General features: G+C 36.8%; 1 protein-coding gene across 11 annotated transcripts in view; it reads right to left on the bottom strand.

The window, feature by feature from the left end:
• Positions 1–27,199, bottom strand: part of LOC121432068 (neurofilament heavy polypeptide-like) — a 129,358-nt gene that overhangs the window by 40,078 nt on the left and 62,081 nt on the right. For 8 of the 11 annotated variants that reach the window (XM_041629900.1, XM_041629899.1, XM_041629907.1 and 5 more), the window contains 2 exons: positions 16,176–16,272; positions 13,663–15,477 (listed from right to left, as the gene is read on the bottom strand). In XM_041629900.1, coding sequence (XP_041485834.1) covers positions 13,663–15,142 — 1,480 coding nt within the window. In that variant the 5' untranslated portion in view covers positions 15,143–15,477; positions 16,176–16,272. Of the gene's footprint in view, positions 1–13,662; positions 15,478–16,175; positions 16,273–18,900; positions 18,950–19,557; positions 19,854–27,199 lie in introns of those variants that run through there. The other 3 variants (XM_041629904.1, XM_041629903.1, XM_041629910.1) reach the window with 3 other exon arrangements.

Below are 27,199 nucleotides of genomic sequence, written 5' to 3'. Positions count from 1 at the left end.
AGATGCATTTGCCTTTCACAGATGGCAATACCTGTGCGCTATTTGTTTTATAAAAGAGTAACAGAGAAACACTGTAAGTCTTTAAAACGGTGTTATGGTACTTTTTTGTTACTTTCCTACTCTTGTCATGACGGTGTTGGATCCTGTCTTATAAAGACTTGTTATGATAGCAATGCATAATTTCTCTAACTTATTTACTATCAGCCAATCAGATTGGAGAATTTCAGAAGCTTTTAACTGTTATTGGAATTTTTTTTATTATAACAAGTTTTATAAAAACAGGCCCTGATCTCCTGGCGCATGCAATGTCTTTTTCTGTTACGCAGCTTTTCGCACTGCAGTGCAATGTTGTAAACAATCTGAATGCCATGTGCTACGTTTTGACCAATGGCAAAGCGTGAAAAGGAACTGCGCCTTATTTTGAATAATATATATATATATATATATATGCCAATGGGGGGGGGTCATCCCCATGATCTTCTAATTTGAACAGCAGCATATGGGATGGTCATATCACCATCCCCCCTCCCTCCCCTCGATAGACCAAAATCTCATTAAATCTCAACCTACGAGATCATGATCATTCTAACTTATTGGGATACTCACTTAAACTCTCACATCCTTTTTTTATTTTTTTCTAAATTTCCTCAGAATAGAATAGTTCCAGATAAACAAAGCTTTCTAATGCCTATCACTATCCTCAATAAATGGAGAGCTTCATTCAAATCTATGAAATTTAAACATTCAAATAATTATGTCCTGACATTTCTCATGAGCTGATGAGTTCCTTTGATGCTATTTTCATAGTTGATTTTCTTGGTGTCCATAGCTGCGTCCTCCAGCCTTATAACTCTCTTAAATCAGTCTTATCCCCAAGCATGCGTGGCATGCTGATATGTGCCGGCCGTCACTGCAGGATACGCAGCGGAAAGTGCACCAAGAACGTGCCGTTGCCCCCTCAAAGGCAGTGAGGGTCTCAACCCAGGCTTTGAAATTGGTATTGACTATTAAACTTGAGCAGGAATCATACCCCTTTCACACAAAAATGGGCATGGCCTATTAAGTCTACCAGATGTAAGTCTTTTATATTACCGGCATTTGTTTTGGCTGGCAAAAAGCTTCTCAGACTAAAAAATACCATGAAGAACTCAACATTAGTGTTATCAAAGCATATTCTGTTATCTTAACACCATTTATGTTATGTTCAACCTCCACTATGAACTGCACCTGAGGATGTGGCCCTCTAAGAACTTTTGAAAGTAACATTTCAAAGACACTTTTTATTTCAATGATAATATTTAATTGCTTGATAAAAGTGCTATTAAGATATTTTTAACTCTACTTTTGAGGCTAATGTTTGCAAGTTTTTTACAAATATGAATATCTCTGATGCCATTCAGTTTCGATAATGTGAATTACATTTTAATATAATCTTACACTTCAACGTTCAAAAAGTGCAGTGACCCTTAAATCTTTGTTCATCCATTAATTCTTTGAAAAATTTGGAATTTTAACTTTTTAAATATTCAGTGCCCTTTTCTGGCAAAAAAAAATCAAAATAGAGTTATATCTTGTTACATGTTTCTATAAAAATTGAAGAGTTATCACGTATGTATAGACAATATAGCAGGGCTTTTTGAACAATGGTTATGATTTGAAGACACGACTGGCATCAAACAAAAGCGTGGCAAAACAGAGAAATGCGGTTTATTTGACACAGATATCATGTTGCAGATGAAATTACATTTTGAAATTCTTCCTGAACTAAAAATAGTATCGAAATAATCCTCTTAATCTATGGTAGTGCCAAAATAGATTCAAACGGAAAAGGAAACCTTCAAATATCGACTACAGAAGCTAAAAATTTAGATTTTAAGTAGAGATAGTGATGCATTATGCTTCGATCGAACAGAAATCTGGATATATTACAGAATCTCACTCTCGTTCTTCAACATTTCTCTCATGACTGCGCAATCAGTATACTACTCTATGATGATGATGGCAAAATACAATGTTTTTTTCCTTCTGGTAATCAAATAGAACTTCATAAGCATTTTAATTTACCTGAAGATTCTCCATTTGGGCAATACATGTATAAATGCAATATATTATCAGCAAAATATTTTCAATTATCTCTAGGTGGTTTCAGACCGCCTCGAAGTTCGCCAGTTCCAGGTATTCTCTGATCGGGAAATTTACCCCGATCAGAAAATACCAGGTATTTTGGTAATGTGAAAGCAAACTACGCGTAATTTCCCCGAAAGAAAATACCCGCTAAATAGTAGGTACTTGGCGAAATTACGAGAACTTTCGTGGGGATTTTTCCAAGGTCGCAGGTATTTTGGAGATGTGAAAGCAAATTACGGGAACTTTTAGCCCAGCGTGTCGTTGGGCGCGGCGGCGTGGGTGGCTGCTGGGCTAGTGATTTTGAATTTCGCGCCTTGCCTGCTTATCAGACCATAGTGCGCATGCTCGTAACTTCGGGAACTTATCCCGAAGGATGTGTTTCGGGGCGGTGTGAATGCAGGAATAATTAACGGGTATTTTTTAGCCGAAAACAGTTCCCGTAATTTAACGGGATTCTTGTGATCGAGGCGGTTTGAAACCGCCTATTGTGATTCAGTCTCAGGTCATGCATGGTCCAGAGGTAATAGCATTGGACTCATAATCGTAAGGTTGTAAGTTCAAATCCCCACTCTGTCATTGTTTCCACTTAGATAAAAATACCAGAGAGTAATATCTGTTTTCTATAAGGTCAGCCACTATGACTGATTAAACTAGACGTAAAATGTTTCCTATAGGTAATTGGTTATATACCAGTTTGGCATTTACCAGCAAAACACTGACTGCCTGAGTTCCTTGGGAGTTACCATAAACAGAATTATAATTACAGAGGTTTCTATAGAAGATAGTAATAATAGTATGATATACCATAAATGAATTCTGAAAATGTCTAATTTTACATCTAACAAAAAATTGATTGAACACAACTACAGTTTGAACTTATAATCTTTGAAAACCATATTCCTAGGATGAATAAAAAGTGCAGATTGAATGCAGCCTTTGATGTTTTCAAGATATACGGGGCCATCATCTTGGTCTCTGTCAAAACAAGGAAAAGATCTGACACTCAATTCCCCTCATATAATTGGAAGCAGACGTCCCATTCTCCAGCACTTCCGAAAATATAAACATTTGATCGATGTTTTTCACCCTTTTGGAGTATCTTTACCTTTGAACTTCAATCTGGTTTTCATTCTGGTCTCTGTTTTATTATGTCCTTTTTGCTGTTTTGTTTCCAACTAAAGAAAAGTATCATCTTATGTATTTCTATATTTCTTAATGGCCTACCTATTTGGTAGGCACAGGGGTTTGGGAGCATGTGTGTAGAAAAGGCCTTGCAAACTGACTTCTGTATATTTCATGCCCACAATGAAAGAATATAGATGAATCCTTTGTCTTTCTTTGCATGTTAATACAAAATAAATGAATTGAACATGCTCAGAAACGTTTTAACCAACCTACAGGGTTGATTGGTTAACATCATGAACCTATACCAAATATTGGTTTAGAAAAATATCCATTCGTTTTACAAGCAATTTTATTTTTAACAAACAGTTGACAGGTTTTAACCAAAGTAATATGTGTGAATAGAAATATTGCTAAAGATTTTTCATATATCTTTCTTTCCAAAATGAGTAAATCTTTATTTATTTTTCCTCTCAATATCAATAACATGTTGACAAAATGACTACCCCCCCCCCTCACTTGTTACATCTAACATAAGGGAACCATTGAAAGATTTTAAGGGAAAGACTTTTTAAAAAAAACATGTATTTTCATACAAAATTAGTGTTTACCTCTAGTTGTAGACATCTATTAAACTAAACTAATATCCCGGGGGGCCACTTCCATTCACGAGTGGATACCATGCGCGACCATGGGGTCTCGAAAAGCACCCTAAACACGTAATTTCCATTTTCTGAAAATGCACCCCTTAACAAGTATTGGCGTTTGAAACCCTACCCTTTACAAGTATTGGAAACAAAACGATACTCTTGGCAAATGTTCCCTGAAATGAACCCCTAAACAAGTAAAGGAATGTTTTATTGTTACGGGTCCTTCGGTCGTCGGCTTGACCTTATTTGGTTTAGAACGACCCCACCTTCGATCTACACCTCGCGCAAATCGGACCCTAAACACGAAGTGTTGGGGCAAAAAAGACATCCTTTATAAAACATTCTTTGTTTTATCATCCCCGCAAATTCGACCCTAAACACGTAATTTTCCTTGCGAAATAGATACCCTTTTTTCATTATTTTTGTGTTTTTGACACCCTTATCACGTTACGTACGTAACGTGCCCTATCGTGAAAAAGACATCCTTTTTACGTGTTTTTTTGGTCGCGCATGGTATCCACTCGTCAATGTAAGTGGCCCCCCCCCCGGACTAATATGTAAATACCTCTTTAACCTCCTCCCCCTCCTTGAAACCGATTTATTGCTATATTACTCTGATTGTGAATATAATCAAGTTGAAAGGGTCACAACATTTTGCAAGTGCTAGACAGGATTGGTTTAATTATCTTATTGATGTTGATCTCTCCTTCGTGTCCAGTCTTAACTGGCACCTCATTAGAAACCCGAACATATCACAGGAAGTGCTTACAAATTAAGGTCAACGTAAAATGACACAGATAATATAATGTACACAATTAGATTTATTAAAGAGTAACAATGAAGATAAATACAGCTAAACAGGGAAATAAGGGTGCTGCTAGAGCCTTTATCTTTTCCATAAACCACCAACAAAAAAGGCTTTAAAATAAAAATGAAGTGAAAGCAATTTCGAAGCAGAATCATACTATCAAAAGTAATCCCATCACAGTTTTCTAATAAGATCATAATTGCATTTATGAACCTTACTCTGAAAACAAAATAGTTAAGATTATACTTAATCAAAGGATTAGCTCCACAGTTACTTCTTATAAGCCTACATCTTAACTATATTCTAGTCAAATGTGACTATGAAATATTCTGAAAGAAATTGTAACAAAAAAGTAGCGGTTTCATTTCGATCCCAGTATCATTTAGACTAGTTGAATATATCCTCTAAAAAGGATTATTCAAATAACCATACTCTTGATATGTGTCTAAGAAAAATGGTCAAAATTATTGGTTAAAAGGATTTGGTTGATTCTGACAAATTTCATCGGTTGGACACATTAACAAAGTGAATGATCATTTTGACCAATCTTCTATTTTAGAGTGTAGCAAATTATAACCATTTGTCTTGATTTCATAATCATAAATTATTTATTTTGTCTGATTACAGCCAGTCTGCAGTTCATAAAAAAATCAATCACTTCATATTTAATATAATGTTACAGATTGGGGAAAATAGTTTAATATGTTTTTGTCACTGCAAATTCCACAAAGACACAAATAATCGATCAAACTTATCCAGTTTTATATGAATCATCACAGCATTAATTTATGAACTTCCCTCAACATACCTTGGGATACATTTGATATTAAAACATTTGGGGCAATAAAAAGGTTTAAATTTCTTGGGGAAGTCATAATTTAGCTTGGGAAAAAACATCACTACTCTCTCTCCTCAAATGAAGGTTTAAAGCGGGACTGTCATGCATGAAGGTCAATTGAGAAGGTGGAGGGGGGGGGGGTTCTCTACTAGACCCATGTGCTGTAGATTAGTCTTGATATATAAATATTATCATATAACGATTTTCGATACTTTAAATTTTGTTTGAAATTAACATGGATATGGGTTTTTATTGGAAAATGAGAATGCATGGGAGGTGAAATACCAAGATATTTATAAGGAGTCTCTGATGCTATTTATGAGGAGTCTCTGATGCTATGTTCAAAGTTGCTGCGGCAAAGCATGAAAAAAATGAGGGTGACGGGCGAAGTTCACCCTCCTAACAGCCCAAATCCCTCATAAAATTCCCAAAAACAAATAATTTAGGGGGTCTATCTTTTCAACGAGTCTCACCAAGATTTACCAGACTTTATATAAACTCAAGAATATTTTAATAGAAAATCAATATTCTACACACCGATATGGCAGGATAATTACATTTACTGAATAATTGTTTGTTGCATAAAAAGGTAGCCCTAAGAATATTCCCCAAAAGTTTGAAATAGCTCCAATGTGAAAATGAATAAATGTAGTCCCTAAAATGTTAGGATTTTTACGCTGAGCTGCAGCATATTGCCTTTAAAAACATGTTATTTCCTAATGCATCAACTCAAATTGGTCGCTGGAGAATTCCCTGATGGTATAAACCCTCTATGATGTACCTCAGGAAAAGTTACCGGTCAGGATATACCGTCTAAAGGGGAAACGTTGCAAGGATTATGATACTTACTAATCAGTATAGACTGAATGACTTTGAAAAAACTTCAATAATATGATGTTATTTGTGAAAATAGGATTCATTATTTCAAGAAAGATTCAATAGTTTATAATATTTTTAACAAAACATTCAAGGGGGGGTAAATAGAACCAGACACAAGAGTATATTTTATAGATTTAGAATCAAGAAAAATGGATAGGTGATAACAAGAAGGTACTGAGGTCACAAAGACTGCCCGAGTTAACGAATTAATTTCAAATTTCAGTCATTTTCATATTCCTAATGTAGCAAAACTGTATGAACTGTATGACTGGTGCAAAACCTCCTGTTTCCAAGATGTATTCTGACTGATTTTCAGATCAAATATGGGATTTAATTTACATGATTTAAGCCAAAAATGAATTTACATTAATACTCAAACACTTTAAAAAAAAAAAGTAAAACAGAATAATAATAATCATCAAAGATTAAAATAAAGGCCTATGATCAAGACAATGTGCTAAATTGATGGATATCTAAAAATTATTCAACTGTTAGACAAATATGATGGATTCTACATAAAAGCAAAAACCAGAGGTCTTTCCCCTACAGAAATTTAAGCGTACCGCTTGCTAGTAACTAGCATGCGACTAGCAGGGCGCTCGCTTAATAAGCGGGTGCATGCTAGCGAACAGTCCCTGCTCGCTAAAAGATCGCTTAACTATTACTCTGCACGCATATTACACACTTATTAAGCTAGCCGCATGCTAGTTACTAGCATGCCGCAAGCTTGCGCAAGCTAGTCGCACGCTTCCCGCAAGCTTGGAAATTTCTGTAGGGGTTGAAATAAATATTCCTGAATTGATAATAAAATAATAATAATAATACATAGGATTTATACAGCATCTTTTTCATTTTGAATAAATGCTCAAGGGGCTTAGAAGAGAGCAAAACATAAAAGTAAAGAGAACTAAGAGAAGTACAAGAAAAGGTACATTATAAATGAGGAAAAATGTCTGTCTTCAAATTTATAGTACCTGCTGGTGAACAAATGCAATTTAAGGTTGCAATCGAATGAAGAAAACTTCTTATATTTGCTTTTATTGTGATTCATGTTTGTGATTCTAGCATAAGAAAATTAATTGAACATACTCCTGGAAGTTTCCTATGACAGGATCAGTGAATCACAAAGTTTATTTCAATTTTTATTGTAAGGATACAAAGGTATAAGGAGTTATTCTTGATCCTTATCATAATATCACAATGCCAAGGTAAAGGGGAAAGCTTACTTATCTTTGATCTAAGGGCACAAACCTCGCAAGGGCATCATAACACAAAGCTTTGAGATCGATTACACCATGGATTCTTACAATTGATTTTACATAATCATCAATGCAATCGGTCATAAAAGTCAGTCTTATGATCACTCGCTACGATTTGTTTTACTGGGTTTACGTCTGTAACATGAGTCATAACACCTGACCGCGAATGCAGGTAGGAAATGCAAACCCAGGTTGAGGTTGTCGTCTGCTCTCCCTGTGCGGACATGCCTATAGGGCTCGAGGCTATGAGAAATCTTCCTCCTCACCTTGCATTGCTATCTCGGCCTCAAGTTCAAGGGAGTTTTACATGAAGCAAATAGTCAGAGATTTATATTAGCCAATCAGATGCAACGATTTTGGTAGCTTATAACAGTTGTCGGTGAAATCACTGACTATTGACTTCATGAAAACCTCCCCAGGTGTAAATCAGAAAGTCAAATCTTCAACTACCAAGGGACAAGCTCACCTGGCAGAAAATAATCAAATTACCCCCCCCCCCTCTTTACCCTAATCTTCTTAATTTTCAAGTTTACTTAAAAGTGACAAGTGCTTGTTGGACCAAATTAGATTACTCCAAACTTTCTTTGACATTGGCAGCTGGCCTACACTCTACACTACAAATCCATATTGACTGTGGTTAAATAGCCAGCAGTTGATAACTCTGGACTAAAATTTCAATCCTTAAATCTCAATTCTAAATATCAGAATCAAAAGATTTAAATTCAGATGATAATGTCTAATTTCTATATTCATTGTTTGGATGTTTAAATTCAAATCCATGACATTTAGAGTATACATTATAATTACAGAATTCACGGAAAGTTTGTGCTCCCGGAAGTCTGCCTAAGAAGACATAAGCATATAGGTAAGTGTTGATTGGAGCATCATCAGCTTTTTAACTTATCAATTCCCATTCCTAGCCTGTTATCTTCTATTTACCCCTCCCCCATTTCTTGTTTCTATTGTATCTTTATCTTTCATAATACAATTACCATTTACAGAAATCACCACACTGACATTCTCATTTCAATCAAGTATCAATGTAAAAAAAGGCTTCACAATGAAAGAATGGATTAACTTCTGAAAAGCCAGCAGGATATCCAGATCCAAACCATGAATGCTCTTTTTGATGCCAGAAGCAATTCATACATTCCTTTTTTTATGATGTTAATCTTCACATTGAAAATGTAACAAAATATAATATAATGTAACAAAGTATAATTATGCGATAGGTGTCATGATATTTGCCGGGAGATAATTTATTCCTTTGAATCATTTATATATTTATTTCTTATTCACTAAATCATGATTGATAAATTCTTACCAAAATTATCAGATATTATCAAATTGTTTTTTTTGTAAATAATTTCTAAAGTTCTTTTTTTTTTTACGGTAGCAGCCTAGTACAATATACACATCATAATTTGTCCAATCATTAATATCTACCACACAGAAGCAGTCATCTATCTTATCATAACATAAAGTTAATTGTATATCCTGCCCTGATGAGGAAGCAGACGATTAATTTCAAAACATTCCGAACATCTTTATGGGAAACTTGATATATATCTTTTATAATTTGGGAAAATCCAGACAATACATTCCGATATCACATTACTATCGATTAATTTCAGAACATTTCAAACATGTTGTAGGAAACTTGATATATCTTTCATAATGTGGGGGGTATCAGACAACCGCATTCCGATATCACATTATTATCAATTAATTTCAAAACATTCCAGACATGTCTTCAGGAAACTTGATATATCTTTCATATCGTGGGGGAATCCAGACAACCGCATTCAGATATCACATTATTATCAATTAATTTCAGAACATTCCAGACATGTTTTCAGGAAACTTGATATATTTTTCAAAATGTGGGAAAATTACAACATGGCTGGGATTTGAACTCACGGCCCTCTGTTTCGAAGGCAGAAGACTTATACACTGGGCAACAACGCTCCACACGATCGCATAAATGTGAATTTAAAGGCATAATATGAAAAGAACAAATAATGACCCTATACGTAGAGCTCGAGTCTCTTGTTTTTCATATTGCATATTAAACATTAAGAATCCCAATATCACTCACAACCAACATTTTTGTCTGATTCACCATCGATGACCATGATGATGGACAATTACTCTTGTTCAACAGACTCTTACCTAATATCTGTTTTTCACTCATTTGAATAATTTGTAATATTATTATGCATGATCCTTTAACTTCTTTTCCAGTTGACATTAATAGCCCTTTAAATCTCCATCTTAAGTGTTTTATCAATTTCAATATTATTATATACATACTATTATATTGTTATTGTCCTAGCTGAGCCCTGTAGAACTAGGAATTCTTTTTTTAATCAAATAGAATGTGAAATAATTAAGTAATTTAGTACATGGCTGCCACGTTCGCTTACCAAGTGCAAGAATATTAGAACTAGCTTTAATAGTGTCTGGAATTACTCTTGTTCATCCTACGCTGTAATTCATATCTCACCATTTTATTTTATTTTAAATCATTTCTGTAAAGTCACATGGATTAAAAAAAAGAGAATTAATCCTTTTTTTCACCCAGCATTTAAGTGACTCTCTTCTTATTGTACTTCTACTTACATTGTGAAAATGGAAAATGATAATGATTTTATCCTTTATGCCAATGCCAATATGACTTGGTATATCTATCCCATAAAATTCAACTAGAATGTGCATTTGGCCCCTCCCCCATTAATCCGAAAGAGTAAATTAGAGCTATCGATCAATCGTTGTCACTAGAATAATCATCCTTGTAGCCATCATCTTTCCCTGTCAAACTCCTGCCACCATTCTTTCTTGGAAATGTAGGAGGACAGCATCATGCTGTGGTATGAATTTTTGACCCTCAAGACCAAACCCTTTTCATTTCCATTTAAATGATTGGCAACTTAAAGCAAATAACTTCTTTTTTCCTTTCATTTTCTTAGAGGAAATGTATATTAAGACTTCCTTGGTGCATTCATTCACCAATGATTTAAATTTCTGTAAAATATTTGCTTGGTATCTGCACTTTAATAAAACTTGTATTAATTGATATACAAATATAAGCCCTCCCTGGACGATTCCATGCTGTGTCATTTGGGACATTTTGATATTTTACATATTTTTTTACTTGAAAATAAAAGAATAGATGATTTGTGAACAAATTTTTGGCATTACTCCTATGTGTTTAAGATTGCATGCTTGATCTTTTTAAAATGAAAATCATAAGTCAGAAAAAATTGGAACCAGTGGGATTCGAACTGGTTCTAATTTTTTCTGACTTATGATTTTCATTTTAAAAAGAATGCTCGAGTCTGCATTCAGCTATTGATAATTGGATCAGATTTAGTGAAATGGTGATATGATGTCCTTTTAAACAATCACATATACTAATTGTCATAACAAAATTTGCAAATTACATCACTCTTTTTCATGCTTCTGATTCAATTTTGTTTTTATGAAAAGTTGCTTAAACATTTTGAGAATGCAATATCTGATATACATGTTAACCTTCAAGAGCAATACATATTTTGTTATTAATCTATGAGTAGGCCTCCTGGTTTTCATTAGGAAATGTCTGGTCACTATCATTTCATACCAATTCAAAATCAAAGTTGATTTGTCGGTTCCTGACATATCACTGACATTCTCATCCCATGTGGTTTAATACGAGCATGCACTTTCAAAAAATGAGATCTCCATAAAACACTCTTCCAAGCCTGTCAATACCTATTATAATGGATGGGAAGCATACAAATAAATCAAAGTTTCACATATTAAGGGTAAAGTGGTTTCCCTCATGTTCCACATGGTGTCTTTAACGGGCAAATCAGAAGACTTAATCAAGATCATTGTCAATCCCCATGTGTTAATGTGCTGGAAGCAAAAACACGATGCCGAGAGGAGATAACTTCAAACAAAGGTTACCAAAACCTGGCTAACCTTCACAAAAAAAAAATAGAGAGCCAAAATAGGAGTTTCTTATGACTTATCGATGCCTCATCAAACTGGGCTGTTAAAAATGACAAAGCAGTGTGGAACAGCTAATTTAGTCTTTAGTAAGAACGGTGTTGCGATAATATTCCCTGGTTTCGCCAGGGTGACCTTGGCCTGTGATTAGAAATAAAGACAGATCATCGTTCTATATTGAACCATACCACGAGGGGGTGATTCTCTGTGGTCCTTCGAACGGATGACGAGCTTAGAACCAATCATTCACCATCCAGGTCACTCTTATAAAGCTCTAAGAAGTTCTTATCAAGAGAAATCACAGAGTGAAATAAAGAATAGGCCTAAGCATTTTGATAGCTGTAGAGAACATCTTTGTAATAGTACATACCAGATGATGCATGAAGAACATAATGCAGATGTATGGAAGATTGAAAACAAAATGCCTATTATTATAAATCGCACATATACATGTAAGATATCAGTATACTCTTTTCAAATGACATAATATCACTTATCCTATGTAGTTATCTGGATAATTTCAAAATTATGCAAGGAGGGTTTGAAAGAAGGGTGAGCAGAATTGAACATTTAACTATGCATCAATTGAGATGGATAATTCACCTAGATAATGAGAGTTAATGCAGGAGGGTGGATGATCTACAAGCAAGGCAGAGATCTTAAAATATGTCCGAAGTCAAATTTTGCAAAAAATTTTGGAATGTACAGAATAGTATGTGGATGAACTGATGATTTTATGAGTATAAGTTGATACGATATTCATTCAGGATGAACGAAGAAATGATGGTGATTGAACGATTCAGTATAGTGAATATAAGTAACACTGATTATATTTCTCAACGCATCTTGATTAGATATAGAAAATTTACATGACAAATGATTGGAGCAAAAGACAGATATCAAGATACCATCTCTACATTGTGATCATTCTATACATTCAATATATCATCGGGCAATTACGAGGTTCAGTTTAACGATACAGATGATGATGACGATGATGATGATGCTGATGATGATGAATATGGATGAAAAGCAAAGAAGGTATTGCAAAAACCATGCTCAAAACTAATATGACTATTTTCATTATGATTTTTTTTTATACATTTGGAAAGTATTTAACAAAATTGAAAGTAGTAATGAAAGGAAAGAAACACCATGCATCAAGCTCTTGTATTCAAAACAGTCATTAGATGAGGGGAGCATTTCATGAAATAAGTAGTAATTGATTTTCACTGACTAATGTTATAAGCTACTGAAATCATTGCTTCTGATTGGCTGAGAGCAAATTTGTAAGTGGAAATCACTCACAAGATGTTTCATGAAACACTCCAGAGATGGTGAATGATGATGTACAAAACCATATATATGGTTTCTGGGATGATAAAGATAGTAACATGATGCTGCAAGCTCTTAACTACAAAGATGACGAGGATAATGATGGCATATACCAGGGGCCCATTTCATAATGCTGTTCGTAAGTTACAAATGACTTTATGCACGACTGGTGATCATTTCTTGTGGTAAATGATATATCTCTATGTATCTGATTTAGCGCCTAAGAACAGGTTCTAGTTGTGCATAAAGTTATGCGTACCGGTAACTTTACGAACAGCTTTATGAAACACCACCCAGGTATATGAAAGGTGAGATGCAGAGGCGTACCGTGACCCGGAGGAGACAATGCATTGGAGGGGCACAGCATTGTTCACACAAAATACAGTACCCCTCCATTCATTGTCTCCTCCGGGTCACGGTCCGCCACTGGTAAGATGATAAGTAATACCATGCGACAAGCTTTTGATTATAAATCATTTAGTAGATGAGAATGATGGCATGTAACCATGGATACGACGTACGAAGCTGAGATGATAGGAAGAAACACCATGCAGCAAGCTCTTGATTACGTAACATTGATTAGATGAGAAGGAGAAGGATGGCAAATCAAAATATGGATGGCGAGCATGGATAGTGAGACAAGGCTCTTACCTCGGTGCTTCTTCTTCTCCGGAGGTGATGCTTTCGGGGACCTGACGTCCTTGAAAGCTCCATCTACCGACACCGATGATGTAGAGTGACCATCAAGATCCACATCCACTGTTTGGCTCTTCCTGAAATACTTCCTTTTTTGAGGTTGTTTGTACTCAGATCCTGACATTCGACCGGATTCCCTCTCTGAGACACCACCAGCGTCAGTCATCTCTATGTCCAAGCTATGGCTTTGCAGAAGTCGCTTCTGCTTGAGTTTCTCCTCTACTGGTCCCATCGACCGAGCTGCGACCGCTCGTTCCCCATCAATATCGTCAAATGCTGCACCGTTATCCTGGCAACTAGGAGTTCTACGGAACCGCGATCTTTTCGATGAGATCTCATCCGTCTCTTGCTGTGACACTGTTGCCAGATTGGACTTGCGTTCTTCGCTTGGTGAAGTTCGTTTAGGTTTAGATTCAAGGTAGTCTTCACCGGAGCTACCCGTTGACAAATCACTACCCTTTCTACGGCTTTGGGCAAGCACGGCTGTCCTGGCCCAGTTTAGTGGAACAGTGCCTTGGAAAATATCTTCATTGTCTGAAATATCATCAGTGGACTTTTGCATGAATGCTTCAAGTCTTGCAGCGGCTGCTAAATCATCAGGACCAATGTGATAAATCCCACTATCCTCAGATTTGGTCTCTAAGCCATCTACATGGAATGGAGGACCGGATTTGCCCTCTTCTCCTTCATCATCCGACTTGGCGCCATCTCCTCTAGAGTTGGAGCGGCGCTTGACACTACCCCTACGATTTGTTAATTTCTCTTTCATCTTCTCGATCTTTGAGAAGAGACCCTGTTTGTTCCTGTCCTTGCTATCTCCCTCGTCACCAAATGGATCTAGAGACCTACTACGCTTTTTTATATTTTTGTTCTTACCATCTCTCTTGGAAGAACGTCCCCGCTTCTCGCCCCTCGCTGCCATGTCTCCGTCCATGTCCTCACCCATCTGGCTCTCTGGCTCCGACAGTGATTCCCCGGTCACATGGGTGTGTTCGAACCTGGATCCACTGCTACTGCTTAGGTCTGAAGCTCTTCTGTGACCCTCACAATGGCAGTTCTGCCTTAAGGTCTCGTTCCGCAATTCGTGCAAGTTCTTGATAGCCGCAAGGTACTCGGCTTGTTCTCTTAATTTTGAGTTTTGCCTCTGTAGGGCACACATTTGGTCCATAAGTCTTATAAGATGGTTAAGTTGCTGCATGCCCTGGCCTCGTTGTGACTCTCCTGCATCGGCACTTTGTATATTCTCACTCAACGGTGGCATCCTAGGCTGAGGGGGAGGAGGCGACTTCACCTTGGTACACCTACTCTGGTTAGTGCTCTCAATGCTTTTCAGCAAGTCTGCAATAGAGCCCCATTCATCAGAATCTTTGTGGCTCAAACCGGGAGGGGAGCCATCCGAGTCCCTCACCCTTGCGACATTCCTATTCTCCGCCATTATTGTATTCCAAACTAGTCTTTCCTAAACTACATTACATCACAGAGGCAAGAAACTCATATTGTTCCCAAGTCAGATCTCCAAGCACATTGCAAATCATGGTGAACATGTTTTTGATTCTCCCAAAGGAAGTTGACTTTTAATTCAGCCTCAAGGCCCAGTCTTGGTCGACGGTGAGGCAATGCGGTCTGACGTCTGTCTACGCGAAGTTCTCGTCCGAACCCTCTCCTACGCTATTGTGTCCAGGAAGGATGTCTTCATCTGACGACAGCGCTAATGAAGCGTCTGGCGCTAATCCAACCAATTCACATCCCACGAGCTTGCCATCTGCTGTCCTGCCAAGGAAAAGGTAAACAGTGCTCAGTCAAAAAATTGTCAAGTAGGAGTTGAGGAGGGAGGGAAGGGAAATCAAGAGAAAGTGAAGTTAGAAAGACATGCACATTGTGTTGCGGATAGACTGGATGACGTAAGCGAAAAAAGGGAGTGGGACCAAGGGCAGATGAAGCAAACCGCACTCGGCTGGATTAGAATAGGAATCATTCTGTTACAAATCAAACAATCCGAAAATGCTTTCGGCTTTTATCAGATCTCGATATCTGTGAAAGTGTTGATATTTTAAGCTGAGGGGAGATGGGATGAATGCTCGGTTGGCAACATATGCCAAAGTGAGAGAAGAAAAGTAGACAAGGGCATACAGCATTTGAAGAGCTGGTTCTCTATCAGCCCAAATAATCTCGAGATTCTAGCCAGAAAACAGCTTAGCACTTGCTCATGCATTGGGATGATTTATAAGATTGATCATACACAATAATCAATGCAATCAAATTGTAAAAATTCCCCCCATGATTATTCGCTATAAAGCTTTATATTATTTGCCCCGGATTGATCATCCCTCTTTGGGATTTTTGTGATTCTAGCTTTGAAGTCACCCGAACAAATCCAGAATAATCTGGAGAGGGTTGACCAGGCATGAATTGTGAGATCAAGCAAACTTGGACTATAAAGACGAGCCTACGTAGAAATACATACTCACCTAAGGCAGACTAGTTATTACCAATACTACAAATCTTGGCAATGATGTAACATTCTTCAGGGGTAAGACAGCTAGCGATAGACTGATTGAACTCCACCTGTCAAAGTGAAAAAAATGAGATAAAAGGTGATTAAGGGTATCACTTAGACTCAGAGGACAGGTGCAAGGGCCATCTGTAAGTGCAGGTAACAGGGTCTGTTGTAGAAAGAGCTGTAATCAACACAATTAAAAAATTTGATTTTCAACCAATTGGAAGGGAGTATTATAAATTTGCGACTGATTTTTTTAGTTGCATTTGACCTTTTTTTCTGCAACCGGCCCTTTCCTGGGGCCCGTCTTACAAAGAGTTGCAATTGATATGATCAATCGCAACTATGGAAAGCCAGCAAAGTCAACATAAGAAATGCATGTTTGTTCAAAAAAATTTCTAGATATGAATGTATATTCCCTTAGTCATTGATTTCTTGACAATTTGGTGTATTTTCCTTGGTTTACAGAGGACATTTAGCAAATCCCCTGTAAAAGAAATTAAGACACTGATGGATTCCATAGAGTTACGATTGACTGGATCAATTGTAACTCTTTGTGAGACATGTACATACCGGTATACATGTACATACCGGACCTCAAAAAAATTATTTATGTTTGTAATATATAAAGTGTATTACATTTACAAGAGCAAGCGATAATGATGATGATGGACATGATTATGAACAGCATTTGTATAGTGTCATATATCTGTAAGAAAAAATCCAAAAGGGCTGGCTCCAACAATATGTCACATATTATTGACACAGTTGAGGAAAAGAAGAGTCCTTACTTCACATTTAATGGTTTTAATCTACTTCTTTTTGTTCATTTTTTTTACATGGCATATGTGAGTGTGTCAGTACAATACAATAAATATGTATCAATTACTACAAATCTGACGCAAAGCACCTTCTCGTTTTCAGAAACTTCCATGCTGAAGACCCAATTAAAACTCAGTGCAAAAGTCACTGAAAGGTTGACCCACATTTGCTCAGATGTGACAATTCACTCAACTTGCAGATTTTCAAGCATAGCAATCGCTGCAGTAGTGTTATTGAACCTTCCTTCTTGATCACTCTAAAAATAAATTGAGACCTTTCAGCCCATATTTCAAACTCTTGTGTAACTTAACCTGTGGTCCAAAATTGCGATTTAACTGCAGGTAGCACAATGTGACACATTAATGAAATTATATCTCTAACTGTAGAGGTCGAAACTACAAGCGCACTTAGCATAAAACATATTACTTGCTTTATTAAACAGAATCATTATTTGAAAGGAAATCTTTACTATTGAAATACATGCATTTACGAATACAATATAAAGAAACTTTTCAATATTTTTGGCTTTCCATAGTTTCTGCAAGAGACTTAAACAATGGTTGAAGTTCATTCACCCTTCATACAGGTCATTGAGTCAAAGGAACAATTATTATTATGTATTTGTATTTTATTTCATTTTTTTACAGAACATCAGTTTCATCTGCGATTTTCTCCCTAAAGGGATGTTTTATACTTGTATGAAAGTAGAAAAATCATTCTGATGAGGGATACCAAATCTTTTCCCATTGTATAACCAACAAATACATACAAAGTGATTCCTGGGAAAGTCACTAATTGAGATATACATAGCAGCCAACAGAGTGAGAGGATGCTAAAAGGAAGAATTTCTTTTTCTGATTTGTCTATCATTAATACCTCGATATTAAACACTCTCCTTTACATTTTTGATGGTATAGTGGTATAAAGCTATGAGTTTGATTTCATAGTTATCTTGGCAATTGAACAACTTCTTAGTCTGAAAAGCTCAGCTTTGGTGACTCCTGTCTGACCTAATAGTTTGCAATAAAGATTTATTTCCATTTTGCCATGGACAAAGTAACAAACTGCCTATAACAAGGATCATACAAGCTGACACCTGAACAAATAATAGAACAGAGATGAAGACCTGAAAAATATGATCTTCTCATATATTCCACATTCCACAGATCTGTAATCCTAAAAAAAAGAGGCAACAAAGACAATACAAGAACTATATTTTAGGAAAATTGACAGTCTGGTGACTTTATTTCCATTTTAAAAATAATTGTTCGGCAATATTGCACTATAAACATCATAGTACTATAGACTATAGTGATATGACTGTTTCATGATATGATTGGTATGATTGTTTGAAATTAGCATAAAAATCACTTGTGATCAAATTAAACAAAGCAAGCAGTTTGTATAGAACCAAAATAAAAGATATCAATCGGAGTTTGAAGTATATTCAACTATTTAATACTATAAAAGTGTTTTTGTTCATAACCACAAATTATCATAAAGCTTTTAATGAACTATTTCAGTGCGGTTACACATCTGACAGAATCTAAGCGCTAAAGGCATCAAGAGGGCCGGAACACCCAAGCCCTCCTATTTGATTTTGATATTAACAATTTTCACATTGAGAGAAAAGACTTGTCTTAATACTTCTTTTCAAATGCACAATCAAATATGTAATTCAAGGAGGTTTCCCCCTTATAAGCTGTGTCCATGAAAAAAGTTACTTTTTACAAAAGCAACCATACAGAGCTTTCCGCTGTTCAATATAAGAAATATATTTAATAACAAAAATATATCGTTCTGATGAGTGCATATGTATGACAGTGCTAAACGATATAGAAGAGATAATTAGAGCAGCAAGTTCAATGACATACCTAAAATAGAAGACAAATTAGACTCACACCTTTAAACTAAATCCAGGAAAGCTTAGTGAAATGATCAATCCAAATACAAATCTAATGATCCTAGATATCAAGTAGAAACAAACATAAGATATTTCCTCCAGGACTTCATAGGCTTGTTCCACCAACACCTCAAAGATATCCTAATCACTGGGTAAACAGTCAAAAATTAAAGATGGAGGTGAATTCTTAACCATTGATTTCCTTCAGGACTACACGTTTGTAGTGCCAACACATCTGAGATATCCCAATCAACCACTAACATCACGGATAAAACAGTCCAAAACGAGAACCGGTACTGAATTCTTAACCATCGATTTCCTTCTGGACTACACGTTTGTTCTGCCAGCACCTCCAAGATATCCTAATCAACCACTAACATCACAGATAGAACAGTCCAAAATGAAAAACGGTAGCTGAATTCTTAACCATCGATTTCCTTCAGGGCTACCGAAGGAGGTTTGATCACCAATCAAGATAAGACGAGATGTCAGTCATAAAAACCAAAGAAATCTGATAAGACATTGGCCCTTCTCGGATCGACCTACTTGGGTTGTTCCACTAATTTTGTTCTTCCACTATTAAAAACAAAATGTGAATCTCAGCCTAATGATCCTTGCAGGTACTTACGTACGACCTGTTTTCCTGACGTGCTTTCAAAGTACGATCCAACGGCTAATGAGCAATCACAAGAAAGAGGGAGAGACATACACATATGGCTCTTACTTAGCAAAGGGTAGGTTGGATGTCAACGCACGCACGATCCAAACACGGGATTACCTCATAGATCGCAGAAGCCGCACACATCGAAACATAACCCATCGGCAGCGGCTGGCCCGAGATCGGAGCAACAGGAGAGGTTCTCTCGTTTGGCCAGGCTTGGGGTCCGACGTCAGAGCTCGGCTGGCAAACCTTTGCAAGTGCCCACTGCACCTAATTTCCGCTGACCTGAAACACGATGAGAGGGGTATTTGTCATGTTTCCTGGTTTCCCCTTCAGGTTTCTCCAGCCAGCTTTTTTCTGACAGGTTTATATTCACTTGGTCTAAAAGCAGTTGGTCTATTTCTAATATAGCCCCATATCACACAGGCAAAAACCCATGTGGTCTACTGTCAATTTTACTGCCCTGGGGGTATTCTAAGACATTATTTGCAACAAACTGCAAATTTGATTCTGTTGCAATTTCATGATAGATCAATTTTTAGCTAAAGCAAAATGTTTACAATCTTTCTTGCAAAAGCAGATTGGCAGTCAACAACAAATTTGCAACTGATTGCTAGACACATGATTTATTCACTTGGTCTACAGGTAGCTGACAGATAGTTCCATATCACACAGGCAAGAACCCATTTGGTCTACTATGAATTTGGTCTAATACTTTGGTCTAATATTTGCAACAAACTGCAAATTTGATTCTGCTGCATTTTTTTTAATTGATAGATCAAGTTTAGCTGAAGCAATATCTTCACAATATTTCTTGCAAGAAGCAGATTGGGTATCAAGAACAAATTTGCAACTGATTGCTAGACATATGATTTAATTGGGGACCCATAACAGATCTGCAATTGATTTTTACTTTCTTGCAATGCCCAATTAAATCACTACCAATTTGATAAGTCTAATTCCCATTCAGTCTAATTCCCAATTCACTGACTAATTATTTTGTACTTTGCTAAAAGAAAATTGCAAACACTAGAGTTCAAATCATTGAGTATTCATTATTATCAGATCGAGTTGATATTAGACAATATTTGTGCTGCCTTAAAGGATATTGTACAAAAAATGGTGGATGAGTGGATTTTAATGGAACTATTAAATCTGAATAGTACCCTTCCTTGATAATGTATGTGATTTTTTTCTGAATGACGGCTCTTTAATAGTCACTAACAGAAATAGTATATCAGAAAGTTGCATTAAAAATTTTGACATTTTACCACACTCCCCTCTCGACAAGTGGTTTTATAAAAGATAGAAGTAAAGAAAACAACAGAAGTTTTGATATGGGAAATTCTAATTGTGAACTTTACCCATTATATATCCTTTATAAGATTTCAGATTCAACTTTTCACTCTACATTTGTTTTTAATATTTGAAATTAAATTTAATCAGAGAGAATGACAGATAGATAAGAGACAGAAAAAAGAAAGAGGAGAAAGAGATAGACAGAGAGGAAAGAAAAAAGGAGAAGGGAAAAGATAAGGAGGGTGGGAGAGGAGAGCAAGGGGGAGAATACAGAGAGGAGGGAGAAGAGAAATGTGGAAAAGGAGAGGCAATGGACAGACTGAAAAGAAAAAGATATAGAGAGAGGAAAGAGAAGGGAAGAGGTTGATGAATGATGAAGACAATGTACACAGAAATGACCCAAATTTTTTGTTTTCATAGGGAAGACATTATGAAGCGCTGATGCCAAGCCAACTCTCATGTCTCGACCTGTCAATAGAAATTAAAAACCAAATCGACTCAATTCACGAACTGTCAAGCACTTTTGTTTATTCGAAATACAGAAGTCTTGACGCGATCAGGATTACATCATCTTCCGAAATGCTCAAAAACATTTGGCGGCGGTGCCGGAAAGTTCAACCCTTGCATGTTTTTCATTTTCGATCGATCTATTGTGTTTAGAACTATGGTCAATCACTCTAAGTTCTTTTCCTCTTGTTTCTTTCCTTCAAAATGTCTCCTTTCCTCACCAAATTATCTACACTATTTGACATTTACAGGAGTTGCTCTTGGTTTATGAATATGTTACATGTATTTTTGGTCATACTGTCATCAATCTTAAAATTTTGTTCTTAAATAATATATTGAATAAACTTTTTTTTTTGTTATGAATTATCTAACAGAAAGTATTCCATGTACATACAGACAGACAGACAGAAATCTATTGGCACTCATAGATTCTAACCACATCTCTTCTCTCATCCATTAAAAAAATCATTCTCAGTCATCTACTCTTTGCGCCTCGGAATAGTTTACTCATGTAGATAGATGGCGCATAATAAATGCTGTGTTTATTACTCTAACTTTATAAGTATGTATCCTTTTTGCTACTTCATTTCTCTTTACTTCTTGTTTTCTCTATCTCTATCTCTTTCCTTTCCCCCTTTCTTACCTCTCTCCTTTCCTCTCATTTTCTTCTCTCCTGTATAACATCTTTCCACTCTCTCCACCTCCTGACGTGTATGTATACCTCACTGCGAAAAGTTCCCTCTCTTTATTTATCTTTGCATCTCTCTTTCCCTCTCATCAGATCTTTCTGAAAGTTCAGAAGCCCCTCGCCATTGGGATTTCGATCTCCGCAGAGGGTCATAACCAAGACCCTTTCCTGCTCCAGGAAGCGACTTGACTTCTTTAAATGTCAGCTCTCCCTTTTTAACGACGCCCTCGTTGTCCATCGCGCTCTTGACGAAGCCCCGTCACTCCTCCCGAAGCAGCGTCACTATTGAAAAATCTTTAGGGCTGTGTTCGATCAACATTTTGTTTACCCCCCAACAAAGTTTCAAAGACGTTTTATTCAAACCATAGTTTGAATAATTTATTGGGGGTCATAAAAATTGTCTTTTGAAATGTAAACATGAAATGCTGAAAAGTAAATGCTGAAGAATGATGGATGTAATAATAATTCAACTAAATCTATCATTCATCTCAATCATAATTTTAAGATGGACCTCCTTCTGGTTTTGGATATGTAGCGTGTACCATAAACTGTTTCTTTTTGAGCCAAAGTTATTGATCAGTGATGCTGACTGAGAGGGCTTGAAAAGAGGTAGAAATAGTATCACTGAATGCTAGGCTCTCTGAACCGACCATAATTTGTGTGATTTGTGTTTTCTTTTGTACTTCTTGTTTGAGATTTCAGCCTCCGAAATTGATTGATTCATATCATCACAGTTCTGAAAGAATTTATAGTGATATCATCAATTGCCCCCATGTAAAAATCCAAACGTTTAGCTGCCATGGGCAGAAACATCATAATAAGTCTTTATACTTTCTTCAAAGCTTCTTGTGAAACATTTGAATATAAGGTTTACATGCCTTGCATATCACATCCCACTTTGGAGGTTGTATACAGCAGAAATGTTTACCTGAAAGGATTCAGAAAAATCCAACTTTCATTCTTTATTTCAAAGATTAGAAAATTTCTGGGCCTTGTCTTACAAAGAGTTGTGATTGATCCAATCGATCACAACTATGGAAAGCCAGCAAAGTCAACATATAAAATGCATTTTTATTTTTAAAAATTCTAGATTCAATTCAATTCAATTCATTTATTTGACATCCTTTTAAAAAAAACCATACAAACATTAGCCTATATACAAGTATACAACAAAGGAGTAAAAGAATTTAAATTACAGTATAAGCAATAATAAGAAAAATAAAAATGGTAGAAATATAAAAGAAATGGAAATAAAATGCAGCGGATGTAGGAAGTCAGAAAGGCCACTGACCTGTCAAGCTGAATCCCTTGATTACTACATTATTAAAAATTCTAGATATGAATGTATATCCATGAATTCATTGATTTCTTGACAATTTGGTGTGATCTCCTTTCTTAAAGGCCTTTTTGCAAATTTCCTGCAGAAAAAAATATGACACTGATAAATTTCCATAGAGTTACGCTTGATTGGATCAATAAGACGGGACCCTGGTTGCACTTGTGTACACCAATATACATGTACCTAGTTGGAAGACCCCATGTAAATTGGAATTTGATATAGATATCTGAACTGCAGACTTTTCGGTGGGGAAATGTGAGTGTATTAGCCATGCATATCACTTCTAAATGCAGAGGTTTTCTGTAATAGAATATTTAAGAAGAGGTTTCCTGCAAGGGGCTCAATTGCATAGTGAGTCTCTGGTCATAGGCTCTTGTGCTTGATTAATAGTCTTATTACAAGTCACTCCATTCATGCAGGGATAAGCAGTGAATATGGGTGTTAAGGCAACTGCACACCTTACGAATGGTCTGTGACCCAATTTTAGAATAAAACGTAGTAGAATTTGATGCTTTTATTGAGACATGGAGCAATATTCTAGAACATCACAGTAATACCTACGTTTAAATATGTGGCTATGCTATCGCCCTTATTAAAATAAAAGTGAATTTCATATCTAGTCGTAATGACGTCATAGCAATCGTACGATTGGCTATGATTTAAGACTAATTTGGCCCTTACTCCAAAATAAAGGCTTCCAATCATCCAAAAGTGTTATATTAGTATTCTTTCAATTAATTTCAACCTCAAATAAAAATATACTTTTCATTCACAATTTCAGAAAATGAGCAAAATGCAACATGTTCCAAAATCGGATCTTGGACCAGTTGTAAGGTGTGCGGTGGCCTTCATACGAACAAATTTGGCTGTGCTTTTTATGTTCAATCTTGTTGTAAATTCGGGATCAAAAGATATACCAAACACTTCCACAGCATTTCATAGAAGCAAAAAAGTGCAAAAAATGTGCAAAACTATGCTCCTCAAAGCACCTCTAAAACTTCTGGTCATGTGACATTAATGAATATTTTATGAGTATGCAAATAGCTGCCTCTATGTATATAGAGCCAATAAGATGACAATAAAATCAAATTATTTCAAGGAAAAACATTGTTATATTACAGTGAGTGAATAATATTGATAAAAATATGTAAGGAAATAATTTAGGCCCTAGTTTTGTTTGAGAAATTAAAAAAAAGTGAAATCCTTGCTAAATTTTTTAATCACTACATGTAACTGTACTTTCTCAACCTTATTTTTAATAAGTCCATATCACAATTTTTTCACTACTGTGACAAAGGATGTTTGCAATAACAAAGCTTTGCTGATCGGGGACAAAGGCACTGATTACTATTATGTGTTGATATTTCCACGCGTTGTTAAGGCCCCCATCTCACTAGCATGGCGATCATGGCGACCATGGCGATCTGTCTAAATCCCGCAAAGCGTAGCAGAATCGTCCTCAAATTCTATTTTTAGCTTGCGAGGCGATTGCGCTGAAGGCGATGGTAATACGCTGGTATTACGACGCTGCCACTCTCTTGCCACGATTTGAGGCAGATGTGATGCGCTGCTTCTGCGATCAAAGCGACCGTACAACGAGGCCCATACGCTAATTAGGACCTCGGTACGGTGGTGCTACGAATGGAACGATTGTGTTACGTTCATGATGGGCTCTTGAAACGATTTCAAGCAATCGGCATATTGATCGCGGCACATGAGACATTTTTCAGTCGATTGCCAACCTCCGACCAAGATGGATGTCCAGAATTTGGTTGGACTTATACATCTTAGCATTATACAACAACTTCAGTTAGAAGTTGAATACGAGGACCTGATACGAGGACAGTAGAAGGAGGAGGCCAAAAAGATACTGGGTCCGATCCTGGCTGTCACTTAAGTCATAATATACAATATATATTCAAATTTCACTCAAAAGATGTCGATGAGCCTAATAGTTAATATGAGGGATGCATCCAGAATTTTATAAAAGAGCATAAAATGTTTAATATTTTGTTTATTTTTTTCCACAAAAGTTTGTCACTGAAAATTGTTAGGTAAATTCCTTTCAAATTTGCTTTCAAGAAGTAGTCTACTGATGTGAGAGCGCTCATAAGGGGGGGGGGGGGGGGGGGCACAATGCCAGAATCCCCATAAAGTGTGCTTTCCCAATCAATACATCAGTGATCGAATCATTAAAATGTTAATATTGTTTACTGTCACTGTAGTTAGAATTCATTCTATTTTTAAAACATATTCAATTTATATATTTTTGCGGAGGTAACCCATTTCGTCATCAAGACATGCGAGCGTCTTTTTTTTCTCTCTTTCAAGCTGGCTCAGCAGTTAGATTTTCATCCTCCTACTATACCTCCTCCTCCTCTACCACCACCATAACCTCTTGTTCGCTTCCTCTTGGACCGCCGGCATAACAGATTGGGCAGCTTCCCTTTTTGGTCCTTTTTCTGGGAAGTATATTTGAAAACGTCGTGGTGTCGCCTCGTAATCTGTTGAAAATGTGATAATCCGCTACCATCGGCACGTTGTTTCATAGCAGCGAGACGGTCGCTGCTCAATCGCTGGCCAGTCATCAGCGGCGCAGCAAAAGCGCAACGCGAATGCCTGCAGCGGGCTGAGAACGTGTGCCACATGCCACCCAAAGGGAAAGCGTCGTGGTGGAAACGGTGTGAAGCGTGTCGAGCGCAAGGCAGTCGCCTCGTAAACGGAAGCAGCGTAGCAGAATTGTCTTGGGAACGGGCCTGAAAAACACGGGCGATCGGTGCCGCTTTTAATGCGCTTCTACTATGCTTTGTGCGTTGGAGCTTCGTTACAGCTACGAATATGTCGTTTGTAATACGCTCTTGACTCGATTATGATGCGCTTTAGCACCTCCGCGATCTCGCTACGTAAGTTTTGAACATGTTCAAAATTTTGTGGCGACCAGGAAGATGGTGGCGATCCTTGCCGCTTCAGAAAAGATCGAGGTACGACGGAGAAGATTGAAAAGATCAAGCCACGTTCAAGCTACGATATACCACGCTTTGTCGATTTTTGACGATCGCAGCGGAATCGCCATCTAGTGAAATGGGGGTATCAATTCGCGGCCGATCAACAATTTGCGAAATCCATGAAAGTAACAGCTTATACAGTACTTGCTTTCATATTCAAGAAAAACATTTAAGCAAAAGAGTATGTTATTGATTGAAAAAATAGAAAAAAAAGGGGCTCTTTTTCAGATTTCAAGGGCATTTGAGACCGTTTCGGAGGTGAATCAGCCCGAGCCCCCATGTTATTTTTTTTTCAAACTGTATACTCCATCAATGACCCTCATGTAGAAATGCGGTTGATTTCTAAGATGCACTCAAACAATAGAGCAACATCACTTGGGAGAATCTCTATCATCATCCCACCTCTACTACTGGAATATAGTCGAAGAAGAACATGAAGTCCAATAACAGTATTTCATGTGTTGGAGAAATGCCCCATGTGATGTGGAAACGGCCGCCTGGAGGTGTACTGCTATATTTAGCCTTGCCAAAGGAAGCCTGTGGCTTGTCCCCTAGACTGGGGAGGATGCCACGAGAACAAGCGGCACACCCTAGAGATAACACTATAATAGATAGGACAAAGACTGCCAAGGGATGGGTAGCTGAGCTTAAAGCCGTGTTCAGTTTCAAGACTTTCTCCTACCCTAGAAACATGTTTTAGATGACGTTTATTAAAATCATATATCTGTTCAAGTGATCTCTTTGTCAATAATGAAAACAAAGAAATAACAC

This window comes from Lytechinus variegatus, chromosome 18 (genome assembly GCF_018143015.1).
Source record: "Lytechinus variegatus isolate NC3 chromosome 18, Lvar_3.0, whole genome shotgun sequence".
Taxonomy (NCBI): Eukaryota; Metazoa; Echinodermata; class Echinoidea; order Temnopleuroida; family Toxopneustidae; genus Lytechinus; species Lytechinus variegatus.
The sequence above is the reverse complement of the archived record's forward strand: the minus strand, read 5'-3'. Positions and strand labels throughout refer to the sequence as shown.